General features: G+C 40.9%; 1 protein-coding gene across 12 annotated transcripts in view; it reads left to right on the forward strand.

Moving 5' to 3' along the window:
* Positions 1–21,566, forward strand: part of SUCO (SUN domain containing ossification factor) — a 48,990-nt gene extending 27,424 nt beyond the window's left edge. For 4 of the 12 annotated variants that reach the window (XM_056107373.1, XM_056107367.1, XM_056107366.1 and 1 more), the window contains 12 exons: positions 266–357; positions 1,503–1,568; positions 2,564–2,623; positions 6,078–6,146; positions 7,048–7,138; positions 9,258–10,409; positions 11,416–11,503; positions 12,356–12,460; positions 14,615–14,769; positions 15,285–15,376; positions 19,717–19,772; positions 20,436–21,566. In XM_056107373.1, the coding sequence (XP_055963348.1) occupies positions 266–357; positions 1,503–1,568; positions 2,564–2,623; positions 6,078–6,146; positions 7,048–7,138; positions 9,258–10,409; positions 11,416–11,503; positions 12,356–12,460; positions 14,615–14,769; positions 15,285–15,376; positions 19,717–19,772; positions 20,436–20,879 (2,470 nt within the window). In that variant the 3' untranslated portion in view covers positions 20,880–21,566. Of the gene's footprint in view, positions 1–265; positions 358–1,502; positions 1,569–2,563; positions 2,624–6,077; positions 6,147–7,047; positions 7,139–9,257; positions 10,410–11,415; positions 11,504–12,355; positions 12,461–14,614; positions 14,770–15,284; positions 15,377–19,716; positions 19,777–20,341 lie in introns of those variants that run through there. The other 8 variants (XM_056107377.1, XM_056107368.1, XM_056107369.1 and 5 more) reach the window with 5 other exon arrangements.
* The last annotated feature ends 608 nt before the right edge of the window (positions 21,567–22,174 follow it).

Below are 22,174 nucleotides of genomic sequence, written 5' to 3' on the forward strand. Positions count from 1 at the left end.
TGTGTTTAATTTAGCTTGTGTGTTATTTTGCTGTGGTAATATATGGGAAGACTAAGTTTTGAAAAAAAACTTGTATTTTTAAATGCCTTCACTAGATTAATTAGAAAATATATTAATGTAAAGTGAGTGACTTACAGTATAAGGAACAGTCATTAGTTTGCAGTTTAAAAGCTATTGGTCCTCAAAAGTGAATGTATTTTGTCATTTTTTTAAATAAGGGGATGAATTTTAACATTGGTTTTTAATGAAATTGTTGTTAATATAGGGTATTTGGTACAAGCATGGTGGAAGAATATGAGGAGATTGCAGATTCACAGTATCATTCAGAGCGCCAGGAACTATTTGATGAGGATTATGGTGAGAGATCTTGATGCAGATGACTATTCTGTCTGTCGTGGCTTTTTAATATACAATACAGGGACTGGCAAGATAAAGACGGGTTTAAGGTGCTTGTCTTGTCTTGTGTGCACCTGACTTTGGGGGAGGTGGGTCCCTACTGGGCTGTGCCCAGGGCTTCCTCCTGGCTCTGAGCACAGGGATCATTCCTGGAGTCCTGAGGACTGAACCTGGGTTTGCCATGTGCAAGGCAAGCACCTTACCAAATGTACTGTCTCTGTCTCTGGCCAGCCTACCAGAAGGTGTACAAACTCCTCTGATCTCGGAACCCAAATGTACTCTCTCTCCAGCCTCTCAAACCTGTTATTTTCATTTTGCATATTGAGTTATTTTTCAGTCAGTTATTTGTGATTGGAGCCTCTTCTTTCACAGCATCAGTATTCTAAAATATTACTGTCTAAAATATTGCCAAGCTCCAAATTCTGTTATGCACATAAAGTAACTTAGTCTAATAATTCCTTTGATAATTCTTGAGCTGAAGACCAAGGACATAGATACCTCAGCTTTTTAAAAAGTTTTAATAACCCAAAGGGGTAGGAAAGGTTTTTGGTACCTCCGGTCACGGTCACGGTCCTCCCGTTGTTCATCGATTTTGCTCGAGCGGGCCCAGTAACATTGTGAGACTTGTTACTGTGTTTGGCATATCGAATCCATCACGGGGAGCTTGCCAGACTTTGCCGTGTGGGCGAGATACTCTCGGTAGCCTGCCGGGCTCACCGAGAGGGGTGGAGGAATCGAACTCGGGTCGGCCATGTTGGCTGGGTGCAAGGCAAACGCCCTACCCGCTGTGCTATCGCTCCAGCCCTTGATACCTCCGATTTCTACTTTTTCAAGTTGTTGTTTTAAGATGTCTTCGACCAAAGCTTCGCTACCTTTCCTGTAAGTGAAATGAAGATGTTTGACTTTGAAAGTAATGTGAATGATTAAAATCTTGGTTAGTGGTAGAATGATTTTCCTTGGTTTCATCTGTTTGGTAAATGACATTGGATCTTTATGACATTAAAACATCTTTAAAACATTTTATTTAAAACACTTTAAATGAACTTTTAAATGTATTCATTGGTATTAATTCTGAGCATTATTACCTTCATTTTCTGCTGAAACAGATTATCCACTGGATTATAATACTGGGGAGGATAAATCTTCAAAAAATCTTCTTGGCTCTGCTACAAGTAAGTCTTTTAAGTTTGGTGTTTTTTTTTTTTTTGGTTTTGTTTTGTTTTTTTTTGCATTGTAAAAGTGTTTCCAACCTTTCTCCATAGCATACGTGAACATTTTGTGGTGGTATGATTTGGATTAGGAGAATTCTGCTCCCATGTTGAACTTTCATTTGAAGTCAAAGATACATTGGTGTTTTAAAAGTATATCTGTGCAAGTAAAAACTAGGAAGAGTGAATAAAAAAAATAGGAAAAAACACATTTAAAAAAACACAAGAATTATATTCTGCCCTAATTCGACAGTATTTCTTCTAGACAGAGCTCTTAAGAATAAAGAGAGGGAGATGAATTTACTTCAGGAGAGAGTTTATTAAGTAGACCCTAGCTTTCAGCATAGGGGCATCCAGACCTTCATCCTGGATGAAAAAGAAATTTTGGTATACAGTTCTATTGAACAAGGATCCTTTAATCTGTTGATAATGATTTGTTTTTTATTATCAAAAGATGGCTGTTTTTATGTGATGATTTTGAAGCAATAGCAGGGATGTTAGTGAAAATGTATTCGTTGTGAACTCAAGTAGTGGCTGGGATGCTGGTGATTCAGTTTCAGGTCCTTATGACCTGGTAGTGTCCAAAACTTGGTAGTAGGCTAAGGTGACACCCGGGAAGACCATTTCAGCTGACATTTTAGTTTCCTTGTTAGAACGTGGTAAGTATATTGGATGTTTGTCATTTTTGTTTATTATCAAAGAGAAAACTTACTGGAAGGTTTTACTTTAGATTTATCATTAATTTATAAAGGTAGATCCGTATATAGTACCAGCTGCCTGCGTATCCCTTGTTGCTCTCAGTTGGAATTCTTGATTTCCATTCTTGCTGGTCTGTAGTCTTGATAGTGTTTTAACCTACACAGCAAGAGCACACATACTTAAATAGTCTATATAGCTTCATCATTGCATAATTAAGGATTTTCTTCTCTTTTCTGTTTTTCTCTTCTTTCCCATCATAGACTTTGCTTTCTTTAAGGAACAGGGAGAAGAGTTAAAAATCATAAGGAGAATCCTTTTATGTAACATTTAACTCTGTTACGTATTACATATTTTACTCTATTGACTGGCTTAGTTACCCGTGCCCTTTTGTTTCTCGTGGAGGGGATCGGCGTGACCTCCCTGTGGTGCCAGGGATACCCGGGCAGTCTTGGTAGTTCAGGACTGCACCTGGTGATGCTCAGGGGACCCAACCCAGAAATTCAACCTGGGTCGTGTGTATTCTTGATGTACCATCCAACAGCTGCACCATGTCCTGGCCCATTAGTTATTATTTTTACAAGAGATCATAGCTAAGTGATAGTTGTTGAAACCAGATGACTTCATTCTCTTGTGGGTTATAGTGTTTTGGGAGTGATGAAATACTGTTATTTTATCTTGGATACTGGTATTATTGGTTGTGTCCTTGAGTATATATTAAGAATTCTGTTACGTAAGATTCACTGTTCTTCACTCGCATAATTTAGTGATGCTGAATTACCTTTGAAAAGCAACTCTTACATGATGAGGTCAGAAAGTCATCCCAAACTAAAAAATCTTTTGCTTTGGGAGTTAGTGGAAAAGTGAGCATGGTTTATAGTGTAGTAATTACCATAGTTTTAGGTAAAGAAAACCTTGTCATTAACTTTATTTTCTATATTTTTATGGGAGTATTGCTATATAGTTATATTTCAGTGGAGGGCATTTTAATACATAATTTACTTAAATGCCTAGAAGGAAGAACTAGGCTATCCTATTATGACATCTTATTATCTCATTCCTACTTTGGACAAACTGGCAGGCTACCGAATGTAGCCTGCCCACACGGCAGAGTCTGGCAAACTCCCTGTGTCGTACCCAATATGCCAAATACCAGTAACAATGATGGGTCTCATTCTCCTAAAGAGCCTTGAATATAATCTCAGGGCTAGGATGAAGGAGACGTTACTGGGGCCTGCTCGAGGCAATCGACGATTAACAGGATGATTTGTGATTGTGATGGGAGTATTGCTATATAGTTATATTTCAGTGGAGGGCATTTTAATACATAATTTACTTAAATGCCTAGAAGGAAGAACTAGTTAGTTCAAGCAGCTGGTGTGGCTGTTAGTCATAGTAACTCCTCCGATCTTTTGTGTACAGTTTGAGCCAGAACATTTAAATATTTTACATCAAGAAGTCCTCTTAACACTTTGCTTTCTTTGCGTTTTATCATGCAGATTTCCTGGACCATTGTCTGCTTTGATATTCTTTGCAGATCCATTTTCACTATGGTCTGCATTTCGTTAGAATTGCCAAATATGTTAAAGGCTATATATATATATATACTTAGTATAAAATAAAATGTTCCTTTGGATTAAAAAAAATTTTGATAAAAAATATATGTACATATATATTTTAAAGTCCTACATAAAAGGAGGGCATGCCTCAGTAGGAGCTGAATGCATGATGGAGAAAGTAAATTTTTCTCGTTCACAATTTGTATGTGGTTCCATAGGTAGCTTATTTTGCATATCAAGCGGAGCTGTTGGAAGCAGAAAGATAAGCTAGTGCAAAGTACAGGTGCTTGTCTGGCATGAGGCTGACCCTGGTTGGATCCCCAGCACTGCATAGTGTCCACCAAGCACTGCCAGGAGTGACCCCTGAGCACAGAGCCAGGAGTAAGCCCTGTGCACTGCCTGGTAGAGCCCTAAATGGAGCCATTGGTTTGTTGGAGATTTGTCTCCCAGGGAATTGCTACTTTGCCGTAGTTTGTGAAGAAATGCAGTGTTTTCAATACTATTATTACTCATGTGGAGGTGTCTCTTGGAGGGCAGGGGAAGGGACTGGTTTCTAAGTAGTGCTTAGGAGACATGGCGGTGAACTCCTAAGCCAGCTGGACTGGACAACTAGATGCTTGGCGCCCAGTGGTGCTTGGAGGTTAGTGCTGCTTGCCCCAGGTGCTTGTGGTGCCAGGAACCCCAAACTTGGGGCTCGTGACTTCACTGCGACCTATCATGCTGTCTCCTCGTCCTCCAGAGGCATCTCTTTCACACAAGAACACAGGCCAGTGCTGTCTCTCTGAAATTACCATTACAGGAGGATAAAAATAGTTTCCTAGTTAATACTTTGAAAGCACTCTGAAGTCTCTCTTCTCCAGCCTTAGAATCTTGGGCACAGGATCAGTTTCCAGGGACAGGGCGTGGCTTCTTTCTAACTTGATGTACCAGCTTGTTCACCCCCTGGGTCCTTACCTGTGAAACCACAGCTGTGGTTCTCATCGAACGTGTGATGAGACTTCCTAAGATTCTAAAATTTGGGGGAAGGAGGCTAAGATGGAAATTACGGATGAGACTAATTTTACTTAATAGGAGAATACCTGCTACTGATTAATTAGCTTCTAATGGAATTTCAGAGATAAGATTGGGGTAGAAGTTAATTTTCCTTGAAATTATCTCACATTGCACAGAGATATCTGTTGCCAGCACTGGCTTTTTCTAGAGGTTTAGATTTGGGGCATTTATGTACCTTTGGCTGTTTTTCTAGATATTAAGATTTGTACCACTTTAGTCATCCTCTAAATGCCAATTTTGGAGAGAGGCAATATTAAAAGTATGCAGTTTACCTGTAACATTTAGAGTTTCACAGTTTTGAATTTTAACTTGCCCATCTCACACACTCTCACTTTACAAAATAATTTGTGTACCTTATTATTTTTGCACTGTTAGAAATCATCAGAGAAATTAGGTGTGTGCTATATCAACTTGGGATTTAACTATTACCAATAGGTAATTTTATGTCCATAATTAAAAAAAATCACAGAATTTGTCCTTCAGTAGTTTTAATTTTTGCTTGTGATTGTCACATGACTAGGAAGAACTTGTGTTTCTTCAAGCTTTTTTTAAACTCTAGAACCTTTCCAAAGAAAAGCAGGGGATGGGGTGGGCAATACAGGAACTTAGGTGTTGCTGTGCTTGCAGACACCCTGATTAAATCTCTGGCACTGATTATGGTGCCCCGAGCACTGCCAGGAGTGATGCCCGAGCACAGAGTCAGGATTAAACCCTGAGCACCACCTAATGTGGCCCCCAAACCAAAAAATAAATGAAAAACAGGCCAGGGGGCAGGAATGTGACTCAGTGGTACAATGTGTGGCTTGCATGTGTGAGGCCCTGGTTTTGAAGCCCAGCACTACAAAAGAAAAAAAATTTGATCATCATATCTCTTCCCTGTCACAGTACAGGCGATACATTAAATTATGTAATATGCCTAAGGCTGTTTTTAGAAAAGGCTTGGAGAATTTAAAATTCCATCTGAATTTAAAATTTCAGACTTACGCATTAGGTTATTTTGACTGAAATTTGTGCTCTATATTGGACTTAATGTAGTAAGATGAATAAAAAGGTACTAAGTGCAAAAAAGACCATTATAAATGGTTTTTTTAAAAAAAAGATTAATATTAAATCATGAGATTATTTAGGTATATCGGTATTTTTCTCTGATTGAATTTTGTTTTAGATGCCATTCTAAATATGGTGAATATTGCTGCTAATATTCTGGGAGCAAAAACTGAAGACCTGGCAGAAGGTACACGATCATTTTATGGGTCTTTTAAATACCTCATTCTCCAGGGGGCTCTCTAGTTAGGAAGATGAATAAATCAAGGTTACTCATTTAGAAATATGGAAGACGATCCAAAGGAACTTAGCAGTCTTATTATTAATTGCTTATTTGATTTTCACCAGTCCTTTTTCCTATAGTAGAATTCTATCTTTTTGAAATCCATGCTCTTCTATTTCCACTCAGTTCTACCCTTTGGTTTCGGTGCCCAGTGTTACTTCAACAATGCTTTGCTTTGCTTTATCAAACTGTCACTCAATTTAGAGATCAGAATGCTAAATAATACTTACTTGCTAATAAGTATTAGGAAAACAATCTTGCCTCTAATATCAAAACTTACTTAGTTCCAAGTACAAATATTTGAAATGAACCATTTATTTTTTTCTCATAATCTCAGGTAGACGTCTAGAAGCTTTATTAATGATACGTGATTACACAGAATTCATAATTATTTCCTTTGCTCTGTCTACCTGAGATGAGGAAGAATATGCATTAACTCATAGCTGTGACCTTGTTACCATAATTTCTTTCTAAAAGAATCAAAAGGAAATGGTCTGGACCAGAGTAATAGTCAGGTGAATAGGGCGCTTGCTTACTCTGCATGCGGCCGACCTGGGTTCGATACCCGGCACCACATACAGTTCCCGAGCACTGCCAGGAGTGTTCCCTGAGCACAGAGCCAGGAGTAAGCCCTGAGCACTGCCGGGTGTGGCACAAAAACAGAAAAGAAGGTCTGTGGTAGTGAATCATGACTTTTCTCACCCGAGAAGCAAGTTCTTTTTTTTTTTTTTTTAATAGTGAAATATTTTCATGGTCTATAGAAATTTACAGAAAATCAAACTCAATGCAGGCATCTTTCTTAAAATAGGAAATAAAAGTATATCTCAGAATGCCACTGCCACGGCTGCACCGGAAATGCCAGGCCCGGCTCCCGTTTCCAGTCCTGTTCCAGCACCTGAGTAAGTGATTGTGGGAGTCCTTCAAACGCTGCCTGAGGGCCTGAACTTATGGAACTGCTTGTGGTTGGTGTGATGGGCAGAGAGCACGGTGGTGGGGGGTGGGCATCCCATGGCCACTTCGTCGTTGTCCCACGCTCTTCTTGGCATTAGGAATATCCTCACTCCAGATCAAGTATCGGTGGTGACATTACTATAGGGTAGGATGCATTACTATTATTCAGAACGCAGAATTATTTTTTTTTTTTTCAAAAGTAGTTGACCTAAATGCCGATGCAAGTTTGAGGACAGGTTTTAAAACTCAAAAGCAATGATTGTCTCGGTGTGCCTTAAAGAGTAACTGAATTACCTCCATCAGTAATTTTTTAATTATGCATTTGCAACAGAGAAGACTTTTAAAGGGTCAGGTGTTGTTGTTTTTTTTTTTAATTTTATTAACCATGATAACGAAGTTTCTGATAACTGAACTTAAGACATAAGATGTTCTAGCGCCAAGCTCACCTCAGTGCCAGTTTCTTAAGCTGAATGAAATGGGCCTTTGCCTGGTTTGCAGCGGCACTCGGGGGAGGGAGACATGGATTTAGCTGGCAAAAAGCATCCTCATTCTTTTCGTCTTCTCGGGTAGGATGAATCAGTGTTTGGCATTGTCACCTTCACTCTGTAATATATTAGCTTGAAATAGCTTGTCTAATTGGGTTTAGCTGGGTAAATTTCTGTGTATTTTGTTAGGTACAATCTCTGTTACTCTTTGGAAGCTTTCTGTTGAATAGGAACCCTACCTCATGAGGAGTAGATATCTAAGATTTCAGCATAAAACAGTCCTAGGTGACATGTAATGAGACCTGCCTTGAAAGGACACAGTGACAAGTTCGTGTCCTCTGTTAATTTTGGAATAAAATTTTAGACACATAACAGGTGGTTGGGAAAGTATAATGTGTCTTTGATTCTTAACAGGTCAGATTGGGATGTGGAGCGATCAGTGCTTTTCCCGACTTTGTAACTAGGTCTTTCATGAACACTACCTAGTATGTCTTTCTGCTCAAAATGAAATAAAAAGTGTTTCATAAATCCACACACCGCTCTGTACATCTCTGTAAGTCTCTGTCCGTGTGTAGAGAGAGAACGTCTCTCTTGGCCAGTTAAGCAGTTTCTGTTGTTTATAGTACACCTGTGTTTTTTGATGTCCTTTGTAATTCCCTTATTATAGTAACCCCTTAGTGTTCATGTACGTATTTACCTTAAGGGTTTTCTGATGATTTCACGGTGATTTTCTAAAGAAAATAACAGAAAAAGCATCTTTCATAAAAAAAGTTCTTTCTTGAAGGGATTTATCGGGTGTCACTGTTAAAGTAGTCAGGAAAGATGACTTTCTTTTCCCAGGCTTGAGTTTATTTAAGTGTTTTTCTGTAGTGTATATAGAAGGTATATAACTTAATTTGTGCCAAATTAATTAAGTCCCCCCCTTCAGACATTACTCTTCTCTACTAATCGAATTTGTAAGTAACCGATAAACTCTGATGGGACTCAGCAGTATTAGTAGTACCTTTATATTTGTGTCTCTGTACTATGTTCAGAAAAGCTCACTTAGTCCTGTTTTGGTTTGGACCAGTTACTGAGATAGAATGGCAGAATGAGTTAACTCTTGGATGTTATCTGTTTTATTCCTGCCTTTACTGTTGTAATATTAGTCTGTATTTGAAGAGATTTGTTAGGTTTTAGTGACTTGTTCAAGTGGGAAAATTTGTAAATGAAAATTTTTTTTTGGTATTAAAATTATTTGTTTTATAAGGCTTGCCCAAAAAGTCATTGTCTTTATCTTGGAAGGAATCACAGACATAATTTACAACACACTTTTCACCAGCTCCACCCCTTACATACTGTGTAACCAAAAGATGGGATCGAATTATGATACTGTTTAGCCTGTTAATCAGGATTTTTATTAAGGTGAAGTGTTTGCTTTAATAATTTGAAGAATTTGAAGGGGGAATCTTCATCAAAACAAGCTTTAGGTTTTGTTTATATTTCCAGTCTGCCTTTCATATGTTACTTTTATTTTCTTTAACTGTAATTTTAACTTTGATGGCCAGTGAAAGTGATCTGTAATTCTAATTTCTGTTTCTAGGCTTGTGCCCACTGATGGACACAGACATGGCATGGAGCAGTCACCACCAGATTCTCCGAAGGAAAGTCCCATTGTGCAGCTGGTTCAGGAGGAAGATGAGGAGACAAGTCCTTCTACAGTGACCCTTCTTGGCAGTGGTGAACAAGAGGATGAATCTCCACCGTGGTTTGAGGCAGAGACACAAATATTTTGCAGTGAACTGACCACAATTTGTTGTATTTCTAGTTTTTCAGAATACATATATAAGTGGTGTTCAGTCCGAGTTGCTTTTTATCGGCAGCGCAGCAGAACTGCTCTGAGTAAGGACAGAAAGGGCGCATCAGCTGAGGTCCCGGAGCTGCGGCCTGCAGAATCTGAAGATGCTTCAGTATTGCAGCCTCCAAGTGGAGATTTGGACAGTAAGAGGAGGGAGGAGGACGCTGACAGCAGTGTTTCTGGTGACTTAGGGGCAGGCCCAGGTGATCTGGGGAATAACACTGCAGATGCCATTGAACTTGAACCAAGCCACCCGCAAACTCTTTCCCAGTCTCTTCTCCTAGACGTTACTCCAGAAATCAGTTCTTCATCGAAAATGGAAGTATCTGACTCTGTTAAGCTTGAAACAGGATACCTGTCATCCCAGGCCGTTTCCCAAGAAAATGAGGCTGAGGTTGCTAATGAAACAGAAAAGCCGGAGAGTTTTGGTTCTGGAGAAAAGCCAACGGTGATCTATGAAACTAAAAAAGCAAATGAAGCAACAGACGCTATTGTAAAAGAAGACATAAGCCCCACGCGGACAATCACAGATGTGCCGGAAACAGTTGTGCCGATGGCGAGCACAGCGACCGTGCCGGACGGTGAGGACGGGGAAGCCAAAACAAGCACAGCTGATGCACCAAAGCAGACAGTGACTCCTGCGGTGGACTCTTCGCCCCCTGAGATCCGAGAGGAGGAGCAGTCTCCGGAAGACGCCCTTCTCAGGGGGCTGCAGCGCACAGCTACAGACTTCTATGCTGAACTGCAGAATTCTACAGATCTGGGATATGCCAACGGAAATCTGGTGCATGGATCCAACCAAAAGGAGTCGGTATTTATGCGGCTCAACAATCGTATTAAGGCCTTAGAAGTTAACATGTCTCTCAGCGGTCGCTATCTCGAGGAACTTAGCCAGAGGTAAGTCTTCTTGTGAATGAGCCTACCTTACGCTGCGCAGTGGGGTAACAGCAGAGCAGATTGTCTTAGATTAGAGGAAAGATAGATTTAACTCTCCAAAGACATCGTAGTAAGAAGTTCATTTTAGCTGGGGAGTAGGGAAAAAGGATTTTTTGTATACTGACCAACAACTTTTTGAAAAGACTTAGTTCTTTACAAGTACTGGAAACCGTAATACATTTGTTACGAGACTGGGAGCAATTTTAAATGATCTGTATTGAAGGTTTTTCTTTCTTTGTTACTTCATTTTAGCCACTTTCACTCTGTGGTTCCCAGAGCTTCCATCGGGGAAAACCATAGTATCTGGACCATGACACTCAGTGATTCTTTGCTAGGTATCATTACGAGTTCAAGTGAGTGGAGGCTGGCTGGCGTGAACTGAACTGACAGACAACACTTGCACCTGTCAGAAGCCCGAGCTTCCCAATTCTGGGTGTGTGGGAAGGCCAGGGCAGTGGTGAAGACCCTGGGTGCTGCTCTCCGTTACAGCCCTGGATTTGGTCGTGCGTTATGCCGCCACTGTGTTTGGGGCTTTTTCCAGTGCTTCAGAACTGACTCGGCATTAACATTGCAGAAAACTCTGAAACACTACGTGACAGTACTAAGATGATCTTTATATCCTAAGGGGGTATATATGTTTTTTGTCCATATTTTATGAGCAAACTGTATGTATGTGCCTGCATCTGTATGGCCACTGTTAACTTGTACTTGCTCTTGCTACTTTTCCAAGTCCTCCCACAGAGGCCCCTCTAAGGGAACTTTAGAAACCACTAATAAATTTTACCTAGGTCAGGTTGTAAATACTTCAGGAGATCTCTTTATTTCTGAGTGATTTCTTGTGCTGTCTTCGCACAAGCCCATTAAAAAAAAAAAACAAAATGATTCATTTCATATTGAAATCATAAGTGTTTCCAGTAAGAGATAAGTGAGAAAGTAAAGCTACTTTAAATCAATTGCATCTACACAGGTACAGAAAACAAATGGAAGAAATGCAGAAGGCTTTCAATAAAACGATAATAAAACTTCAGAACACTTCAAGAATAGCAGAGGAACAGGTGGGTCCTATTTAAGTAAAAATTTTATTTTACGTATATCTTCATTGAATTGTAAGATTTTGCTGGTAAGAAGGACAAGCATTGTTGGTTCATTGTTGGCCTAGATTTCTGGTACTGAAAGTCTACGGGAAATGGCAAAAGGGTCTTGTGACTGATTGTCTCGTTTTCGTTAGCGAGCTGGAAACTGTTTCATTGGTGCTGATGGGAGAACTCGACATGAACTGCCTTCAGGGGAGGCAGTGGCGGGGCGGAGGGGGCGCATTGGAGACCACAATCAGATTAGCACAAGCTTCCCCATTTGGAACTGCCATCTTATTTTCAGTGCACAGTTCTGTTCTAATCTCTTTTAGATCCTTTTCGGTATTTAGTTGCTTTATACCCCAAAATATTTCTTTGAAATATTTTCAATATTTGTGTTGACTACTTTGCTTTAAAGGCACAAGTTACAGAGTGATTCTTTTGAAAATAGCTGGTTATTGGCTGGTTTGTACATATGAAACCTATACTTACTTGAAAGCAATTTATTAACTTGCATTATGCAATATTCTACATGGTAGTGGAAAGTGGCACATTTTTTGGTATATGGGTGAGGTGAAGGTAGGTGGAACAGTGCCAGATTCTTTGTCTTTTAAAATTTTGATTAAAGTTTATGATACTCATTAAGAGCTTTCTGTTACTATACCTACCCTCAACTTCCATGGAACTTACTGGTTTTCCCGGATTGCTTAATTGAACTTGATCTGATGTTTTGTGTTGTTTTTTTGTGATGTAGTTGCTGTATGGAATGAAGGTGCAGCGATGTAGTTTTGTAGTTTATGTACAGAGAAATATATCTTCATTTTTTTTTAATAGGATCAGCGGCAGACGGAAGCCATCCAGGTGCTCCAGGCACAGCTGACCAATATGACCCAGCTTGTTTCAAACTTGTCAGCCACAGTGGCAGAACTGAAACGGGAGGTAATTATTCTTGCTGGTATTAAAGAGCAGTGTTTATTGGCGTTGTCAAAAAGTCAGACTTATTATCAGCTCAGTATCTAAGCACTTGAACCAAAAGTCAGACTTCCTATCAACCCAGTATCTAAGCACTTGAAACAGAAGGACATAGCACAGCCTTCATCATTCAGACCCTGCCTCCAGTACAGTTAGAAAGCAGTTCCAGCAGGCTTTTTGCAGACCATTGGTAGCTGCAGTATACATTTCCATTGCAGTTCAGGGAAACTTACAAAGTAGGTTCTGAACAAATACTTGGTGATTGGCCAACCTAGATGAGGCACGGGCTCTTGCAGTCTCTAGACTAGATGGAGGCATGCAGTATGGAACAGTGGATTCCCTAGCCTCCCAGAGAATAAATGCAGTCATTCTGTAAGCAATCGTTTCTTCTTCTGGTATGTGCTCTGCACGCGGGCTGGAGAATGGACCATTGCGTCTGAGGAGTGGTTTGACTCAGGCGTTCTTACGGGACTTGTTTGGGGAGGGGCTTTAAACCCGAGTGCTCCGGATGAGTTAGCGGCAACACAGAGTTGAGATCAGCCCAGGTCTATGTGAGGGGGCTGGAGAGATAGCACAGTGAGTGGGGAGGGCACTTGCCTTGCACTGAGCCAGCTTGGGTTCGATCCCCAGCATCCCATGCAAGGGCATGTCGATCCCGGGCAAGAGTAATTCCTGAGTGCAGAGCCAGGAGTAAATCCTGAGCTTTGCTGGGTGTGGCCCCCAAACCAAAAAGAACAAACAGCAGAAAAGGAACAGTGTGAGCTCTTTCGAGGTCAGATCGGAAACTGGCATGGTGCTGCAGTGAATAAAGTGGGGATAAGAAATGAGGTCAGTACATTGTCGGGTATCAGAGGGACCTAGTCGTGGAGGCCTTTGTGAGTAAGTTAGAATTTTAAAATGTTGTAATTGCGGAGCTGGAGCAATAGCCCAGCGGGTAGGGAGTTTGCCTTGCACGCGGCCGACCCGGGTTCGATTCCCAGCCTCCCATAGGGTCCCCTGAGCACCACCAGGAGTATATTCCTGAGCGCATGAGCAAGGAGTAACCCCTGTGCATTGCCGGGTGTGACCCAAAAAGCAAAAAAAAAAAAAGTAATTGCAAGTTGTTGTGAAATATTAAGTGACTTGGATCTTCTCACTGACAACACTTTGGATACTCCTTATGCTCTGAAAATTGCCTCTTAGGAAACAGCAGACTGGGAGTAGAGAGTACTCTTAGCAGGCAGCCGTGGGAGGCTGGGCGAGGTGATGGTGGACTGGACTAGGGTTATAGATAAGACAGTGTGAAGTTACTGAATTCAGAATATATTTTAGAAGGTAGAAAGATAAGCCTGGGCCTGAGCGATAATCCAGTGGGGAGGGCGTTTGCCTTGCACGCTGCTGACTTGGGTTCGAGCCCTGGCATCCCATATGGTCCCCCGAGCACCACCAGAAGTAATTCCTGAGTGCAGAGTCAAGGAGTACGCTCTGAGCATCACCGGATGTAACCTAAAAAGAAAATAAAAAAAAGACAAGCCTTGTTGAAAGATTGGGCTTGTGGGGATGAGGAATTGAGGATGATCCGTCGGGTTTTTTTCTTAATTGGGTGGTTGATGATTCATTTATAAAATGGGTAAGGCCTGATGTTTGTTTTCTCCTGAGAAGGAGCCTGGTGCACATGGAAAAGACAAAAATGTGATCCATTGGTGAACAAAGATGAGAAGCATGAATATGTTTGTTGTATTACTTTTTTTTTTTTTTTAAATAGATTTTATTTGGAGGATTTTTAGGTATGGAGGGAGGGAGAGAGAGTGAGAGAGTAAAGTTAGACACGAAAGCATGAAAGTACACATCTCAAGAGGGGAGATGCGGGCGACACATGTGCTCGGGCACCACATGTGCTCGGCCACGTGGGCACAAGCAGCACATGGGCTCGGGCAGCAAATGCGCCTGTTGTATTACTTTTTAAAAGACTTTCCCATTGCATGGAAACTTTCCAAGTAAGGCCTGGGAAAAAAATAGAGCAGCGCCTTGCGGTACGTTTTCAAAGAGAACACTGTTCTTATAACTTTGCCATTTAAACTTAGGGTAGCGGTTGGTTTTCCTCTACGATCATTATTGTGTTAAATCTTTTTGTCATTTCAGGTTTCAGATCGACAAAGCTATCTTATCATATCTTTGGTTCTCTGTGTTGTCTTGGGACTAATGGTCTGCATGCAGCGCTGTCGAAATGCCTCTCAGTTTGATGGTGATTATAATTCAAAACTTCCTAAAAGTAATCAGTATCCAAGCCCTAAAAGGTAACATCTGCGTTTATATCTTACAGTTTTTTGCCTTTAATTTAAAAAATGTTTTTTATTTTTTATTTTTATAAATTTGAGCAAATAAAGGACTAATAAGAGGATTCCCTAGTTCTTAGGATTATCTAAAAGCCAAAATGTTACAAAAAAGCATTGGAGTTAGTGATGTGTTTCAATGCCTGGAAGGTTCTATAGGCTAGTAAGAGAAAACCCTGATAGTAATACATACAATCCTTGAAATGTTTACTTATGAAGAAAGAGTTTAACTTGTAAAAGTTGTTTTAATATGGAATTCAGGTGGGGAAGAATTAGCCTTGTTAATACAATTTGTAGAGAAGATGCCTTAATTTTTTTTTAAAAAACGTGTCTTAACAGTAATTGGCTTGTTACCTTAGAGATTAGTTCGTTGTGGCATATAGTTCTTGGTAGCTTAATGAAAGCTTCACCCCAACTACAGAGTGTGTTAAGTAGCATTTACTCATGGTTCCCCATATTGATCTTTCTTGATGTGTCAGGTGTTTCTCTTCCTATGATGATATGAATTTGAAAAGGAGAACTTCATTCCCACTCATCAGATCCAAGTCTCTGCAATTCACTGGCAAAGAAGGTAGATTTTTGTGAATATGTATTTGTATACACATGAATCTAGCTTACTTCTGGTTACGTAGACTGTCTTATGTTTGAGATCATCTGCAACAAAAAATGATATCAGTCTTTAAGCATGTGCCATGTCAAAACTATCTTCATACTTTTTTATCTGCCTGCCTTGAAGGCCATCAGGTGTTGGGGGCGGGGGGCAGGCTTTGTTTAATCAGCTGTTGGCAGCTTCAAGTGTCTGTGCTCCTGTGCAGAAGTATTTCTTTTTAGAAAGGGATGTTTGAGAAAGTTCAGCAGCTATGGAAAACCTGAGTGCCCTCCCCTAGCGTCCCCGGCTAATCTGCCTCCTCTTCCTGCCCAGGTAGGGTTCTCTTGTCCATGGTCAAGGACCATGAGGCACTTTCTGATCAGACTTCAGCTTGTCTGTTTCACGCCCGACTCTGCAGTGCAGCCACTGTCTCACACTCTAGGAGGGAATAGACAGAGATGCTGAGTCACTGTCTTTTCCCATCTTTGTACTTTTATAATTAGTGCCCCAAGGACTTACCATCATAGCATTGTTGAAATAACCAGATTCATGATGTATTTCCATTATGAGTGCTTTCTTAACAGTCATTGGCTTCTCTGGCTTCAGGATTTACTGGTGAGCAGCATGTTTCAGAGTAAATCAAGTAATTCCCGAGCTTCATTGGCTTACTGTTATCTCGAAGCTTTACAGACTCAATCCCATTACCTTTGGTGACTTTTCTTCCTCCTTTCTGCTTTTTCATTTTTCCCCCTCCTCTTGGCTAATAGGTCCTTTTGTAACTCACGTTTTAAATGTAAATGTGACACAAAAGGAAGTCTGATTATATGTAAAGCGTCGTGAGTTTTCGCGAACTGAGCATCCCCACGTGGGCCCCCAGATTGAGGAGCGAGCACTGTTGAGCTCAGAAGCTTTCTGGAGCTCTTTTGTGCCTGCCTGGCACCTCCCTGCCTAGCCACTATTTTGGCTTTTAGCTGTTGATGAGATTCACAGGCCAGTAAGTATAGTCGTAGTTTGTCTGTTCTCATGCCTCTAGTTATTCCATTATCCAGTTATATTTGGATCGTTTTTAGTATGGTATTACCTTTCTCTCAGTTAATCCTTGTGTACATTTCTGTTAGGTCTAGCCCGGGAGATAGGATTGCTGGGTTGTAAGGTGCGTGTCCGGCCTCCTTTGTAAATACTACTGCCCAGCTTTGAGGAGGCTTTGGGATTTTCCTTTATCGGCAGTTGGGTTCCAGTTCCACATCTTCATTGGCCCTTGGTGTTGCTGGTTTTTGGGACACTCTGTGGGTAGTGAGCATTCCTCACTTGCGCTGTATATGTGTGGTTGGGAAATATGGTAGAGACGATTTTTCTTCTCATCGTTTCTACTCTCATTTTAAATTAGTGGAGATCAGTCTGTTTTACTGTTTCTCTTACTTCGACTCATCACAGCCAGATACAAATGTCTTTTGTACCTGATGGTAGGTAGATTTACATCTGTTTTGGTCCACTGTTATATTTCACTTTGTAATTTAAAAAGGTTTGGTAGGCAGAAAACTGGCCTTTAATTTTGGTTCTGCTGTTACCTTACTTGAATTAGATCTCTTATGGCCTTTATTATTCTAATGAAAGCTTGCTCTTACTTTTGTTATTCTGTACTCGCCCTCTTGTCAGTTTTAAGCTCTATTAGAAATCAGGGGTGTGTGTGTGTATGCGTACATATACACACACATAAAAAAGATATTTAACAGACTATATCGTCTCACCCATTTTTAAGTGAACAGTTCAGGAATATGAAAACAGCTCTAGAACTGTTTGATTTTTATGGACTTGAATCTGTTATTCATTAAACAGCTTTTGCTTTCCTCCCCATCTTCATCCCCAGTGACTGCCATTGTTGTTTTCTGGGTTTTTTTTTTTGAATTTTGACTCTTTTGGATACTTTTCATATAAGTGGAGTTAGAGTAGTTGTGTTTCTATCTGGCTTGTTTCCTTTAGCATAGTGTTCTTTTTTCTGTTTGTTTTGGGGCCACACGAGGTGATGTTCATGGGTGACTCCTGACTCTGTGCTCAGGGAGTCTCTCCGGGCAGTGCTCAAGGGACAGTATTGAACCGTGTTGGCCATGGAAGGCATGTGCTTTCCCCACTGTACTGCTCGTCTCATCCCTTGCATTAGTATTCTGGGTTCTCTGGGACCTTAGCATAACTGTCCGCAGATTCTACTATTTTTAATATCTGTGGATCTGCTTATTTGGTATTTTGCAGGCTCCTGCCCAAGGTGCTTTGTACCTTTGTGTGCTTAGTCTATCATCCGTGTCTTTGAAAGTTACCTATAGGGTTATTTTTGAGGACCTTCACTAGGAGGGAGGATCTTCACTAGAGAAATTTGTACCTGCCTTTACACTCAGAAATACTTTATATTCAGGGCTTGGGGTTTGCTGGGCCCTCTGTTGGTGAGTATTTGGGCTCTAAAGTCTCTGCATAGCTACATTCTTTCTGTGAGGGAAAGCCTGACAGAGTATTTCGTGTTCCAGTGTCCCAGCTTACTGTGGAACAGAAAGTATATCTTACCCGATAGAGGTTTGATTTCCACCCATTTAAGCTAAAGTCCATACGGTTTTACACGTACAGCAGAATGCTGTCAAGACAGAAATAACTGTTACTCTTGACTGTCAGGATTCCTACTTTTCCTTCAATTTTGGTTTAGTGTTTACTTTCCCCAGTGACAGTTCTTCAGTGCACAAATTAATCCTATTTAGTTACTTTCAGTGAAGGGGTTGATTTGAATTACACTAAAACTATTTTTAGTTGTAGGTACCTTTTTTTAGGTAAAGGTAAGGTAAAGGCCCTCCCTTTGATCGTCGATTTGCTCGAGCGGGCCCAGTAACGTCTCCATTGGAGACTTTGTTGTTACTGTGTCTGGCATATCGAATACTCTCGGTAGCTTGCCGGGCTCTCCGAGAGGGGCGGAGGAATCGAACTCGGGTCGGCCATGTTGGCCGCTTGTAAGGCAAACGCCCTACCACTGTGCTATCGCTCCAGCCTTTTTTTAAAGTAATATAAAATTAATAATCTGATAGAAATGACTAGAGGATTGTTTGAATGTTGTCAATATGTTTGATGATTTTTTCCAAATTTCTAGGACAGTGTGAGACATTTTAATTGATTGAATAATGGTTTTAATAGACTTCTAGTGTATGAAAATTTTATAGTGAGTTTGCTGCTTCTGCCTCTGTCAGCCCATATACTGTGAACTTCTAGGGAGTCGAATAGCACTAACATCTCATAGCCCACTCTCCTATGTGCATATTTTTCTCATTGGTGTGAGGGTAGCCTAGGCTTGTTTCTATGTGCTTTAAACAATGAAATCTTAAAACAGCTAATTTATTTACCTCATTGCTCACTGTGCCAGAAGTGTGTGTTCGTTGTTTGCAGTCCACATTCATCTAGCTTTGGATCTGGTGCTCATCATTTTATTGTAAATCATAGAGCGATACACCGAAAACATTTTTGACCTTGGTTTGTGTTGTGCCTGTTCCTCTAAACAGCTTGGTACGTGATCTTCACCTGCTGTTGCTTGTAACTAACCCATGTCATAACTTGATGTGTGCCTTAGAGTTTGGGGGGAATAGCTGGTGAATTGGTTTGCTTTCAGTTTACCTGACAATGTTGTTTTTGTTGTTGTTGTTGCTGCTGTTTTACAGGGGCTGCTCCCAGCAGTTGGGAGGGGGCATGCTTGCAGAAACTCAAGGATTGGTACATGGCTAGCCATGTATCTTCTAGCCCTTGAGTTATCTCCTCGTTGGCAGTGTTGTTACTTTGTGTTGTGTGTGAGTGTGTGTCTGTGTCTGTGTGGTGCTAGAAGAGCAAATCCAGTTTTCGTGTACGCAAGACTTGATTCTTTACCACAGAGCCATATTCCAGCAATCTTATTTTTGTCATCAGGTTAGAGATGAGGAATGGCAGTAAAGAAGGATTTTCACCGTCTCGGCTGAAACACTTGATAAAGTTGGTTTTAGTTTATTTTTTGACTTTTGTGCCACATCCAGTGTTGCTCAGAGCTTCTCTCAGTTCCGTGCTCAGGGGTTCTTTGTGGTGTCAGGGATAGAACTCGCGGCTCCTGTGTGCAAAGTATGTGCCCCAGCCCACTGGCCTCTCTCTCTGGCCCTTGAGAATGTCATTTGAAGGTGACAGTCAAGCCCCGCATAGGAATGTCACGAAGTCCATGCCAGCATAGTGGGGTGTCAGGGAGTAAGTCACTAGGGTCACCTGATCTGTTGGTGGGGTTTGCTACTAGCATAATGGATTGTTTTACATTTCCTCCCTTTTTTACATTATAGTAGACCCACATGATTTGTACATCGTTGAACCCCTCAAGTTTTCTCCAGAAAAAAAGGTAAGTAGTTTTTGTTTTTAGTATGTTACTGTGAACAAAAAGGTTGAAAGATCTTAAAACAGTCCATAATTCGTTTCTTTTCGATCTGGTAATGATATAAATGGATATATGCAGTGGCCTGCAAACTGACCCATATCTGCTTCTCTGATCTGATCTTTTTAAAACTAGAAAATAGAGTGAATTTGCGTCTCAAGTTACAGGCGGCACTGTGTACTATAAGCTTGAAACTTTCTAAGCTACAGAGTCTGTGCTTCTCCTGTCGTGCATTTCCTGTTATATATTCGGGTTAAATGTAATTATCTAAAAGGGAAGGAACTCTTGCACCAAATAGTTTAGGTTCAATCCAAGCCGGTTCATTCAACTGTATTGTGGCTTGGCAGGAAAGTTGTTCTCATTTTTGGAAGCAGAGAGGGATCTTTCAGAGATAGTAAGGAGTGGCTGAAAGTAACGGGTACTCAAATCTTGCTGAGGTTGCTAAACCTTATTCAGAAGTGGCGGTTGGGTATGGAAAGACTTGGTTGAGAAGGTCATAATGATACCGTGTATAATGCTACTTTCCTTTCCACCAGGAATGGCGCATTCCCCACTAGCTCAGCTCTCCAGGGTCAACACTCGTGTCTGTTGGAGGTCTAACCCCTAGTCCTTCTTTTACTTGTCTTCTAGAAGAAACGCTGCAAGTACAAAACTGAAAAGATCGAGACCATAAAGCCAGCAGAACCGTTGCACCCTGTAGCCAACGGAGACCTAAAAGGAAGGAAGCCCTTTACAAACCAGAGAGATTTTTCTAACATGGGAGAAGTTTACCACTCTTCGTATAAGGGTCCGCCTTCAGAAGGAAGCTCAGAAACCTCGTCACAGTCAGAAGAATCTTATTTTTGTGGCATTTCAGCTTGCACAAGTCTGTGCAACGGACAGTCTCAAAAGACAAAAACTGAGAAGAGGGCTTTGAAACGGAGGCGGTCGAAAGTCCAGGAGCAAGGAAAACTGATAAAAACTCTGATACAGACTAAGTCGGGGTCCTTGCCGAGCCTGCACGACATCATCAAAGGAAACAAAGAAATCAGCGTGGGCACCTTCGGGGTCACTGCGGTCTCGGGGCACATCTGAAGTGAACCATACTTTGCAGACTGGAGACTTGTTGTTCTTTGAAGAACAGTCTGTGGTATTTGGAGGGTCTGGGGGAGGGAGGAAATACGAATGGGAAAAGTGTTCTGAAATTAAGGCTCCTGCCTTTTTAAAGAGTAGTAGGATCGTGTCAGTCTCGGGTAATGAGCTCCAGTTGCACCAGGCTGATCACTTCCTACAAGGACTCCGGTAGATATTTTATAAAGATGTTTTTCCAGCTCCTGGGACCAAAGTCATTTGGAAGCCCAGTCCCTTGGGTGGGATAGGAATGAAAGACTAAACCTCTTCCTTTAGCTTTGTTCCTATTTCTCGCACCTCCCCATATTTATGTGCCTTTCGTCTATTTATAATGCCACTGGAAGAGGAGGGAAACCCTTTTCTGTTGTTTGATTTCTTTTGTAACTTTGTTAGCTGCAAACACTACAAGGCTTTGAGGCGATCTGGGCCTGAGTTCAGTGACATGGTCCGACAGTGGAAAACCTGGAGATTTGTCCAGCCAGCCCGCTCTTGAGCAAACTCACTGGAACAATCACTGGCATTTTTAAACCCTGTTCTGGAGGGAAACGAGGATGCCTGATGCTGTTGATGTTATTTCCCTTTAGCTCATTCACACTTGTTTTCTTTGGTCACTAACTCAATGAGGGAAAGTCCCTAAAGGATCTTTTTTTTTTTTTTTTTTTTTTTTTGCAGAAGGCTGGTATTGAGAAACAAATTCACCTTTTTAAGCCATTGGCAAAGGTTTTCTTTAAGTACATTACATTTCAAACATGCACCATAAGGAAGCACTAGTACTCCAAATTTCTGATCATTGTTTTCTGTTCTGATAATTGAGAAATGGGAGATTTGTCAAATGAGTTCAGGTCTCACGTCTTGAAATCAATCACTGCCTATGTACATATTCACAGGACCAGCCAGTGAGTTTGCCAAGCCTGTCTAATGGGGTAAGTCGGAAGGCCTGAAGGGATTCTTACTCTCTGATGTTTGCTTAGCATTGGCTACAGGTGTGCAGAGCTCTACACGTGTGATGTCATTCTGTCAGTCTTTGTTGTCCTTTTTTTTTTTTTAAATAATTGGCAGCGACTGAATAAAATGATTTCTTAGTGTGTGTTTGTACGGTAATGAGCAAAAGTAGTATCTTTTTGAAAGGGGAGAATTGACCATTTTTTGTTATAAGATTTAAGTTATAACTTATTGAGCACTTTTAGTAGTAACTGTTTTTAAACTTGTCTAATACCTTTCTTGGGGTATTGTTTGTAATGTGACTTATTTAAAGCCTT

Source organism: Sorex fumeus, unplaced genomic scaffold (assembly GCF_029834395.1).
Source record: "Sorex fumeus unplaced genomic scaffold, SorFum_2.1 ptg000164l, whole genome shotgun sequence".
Classification (NCBI taxonomy): Eukaryota; Metazoa; Chordata; class Mammalia; order Eulipotyphla; family Soricidae; genus Sorex; species Sorex fumeus.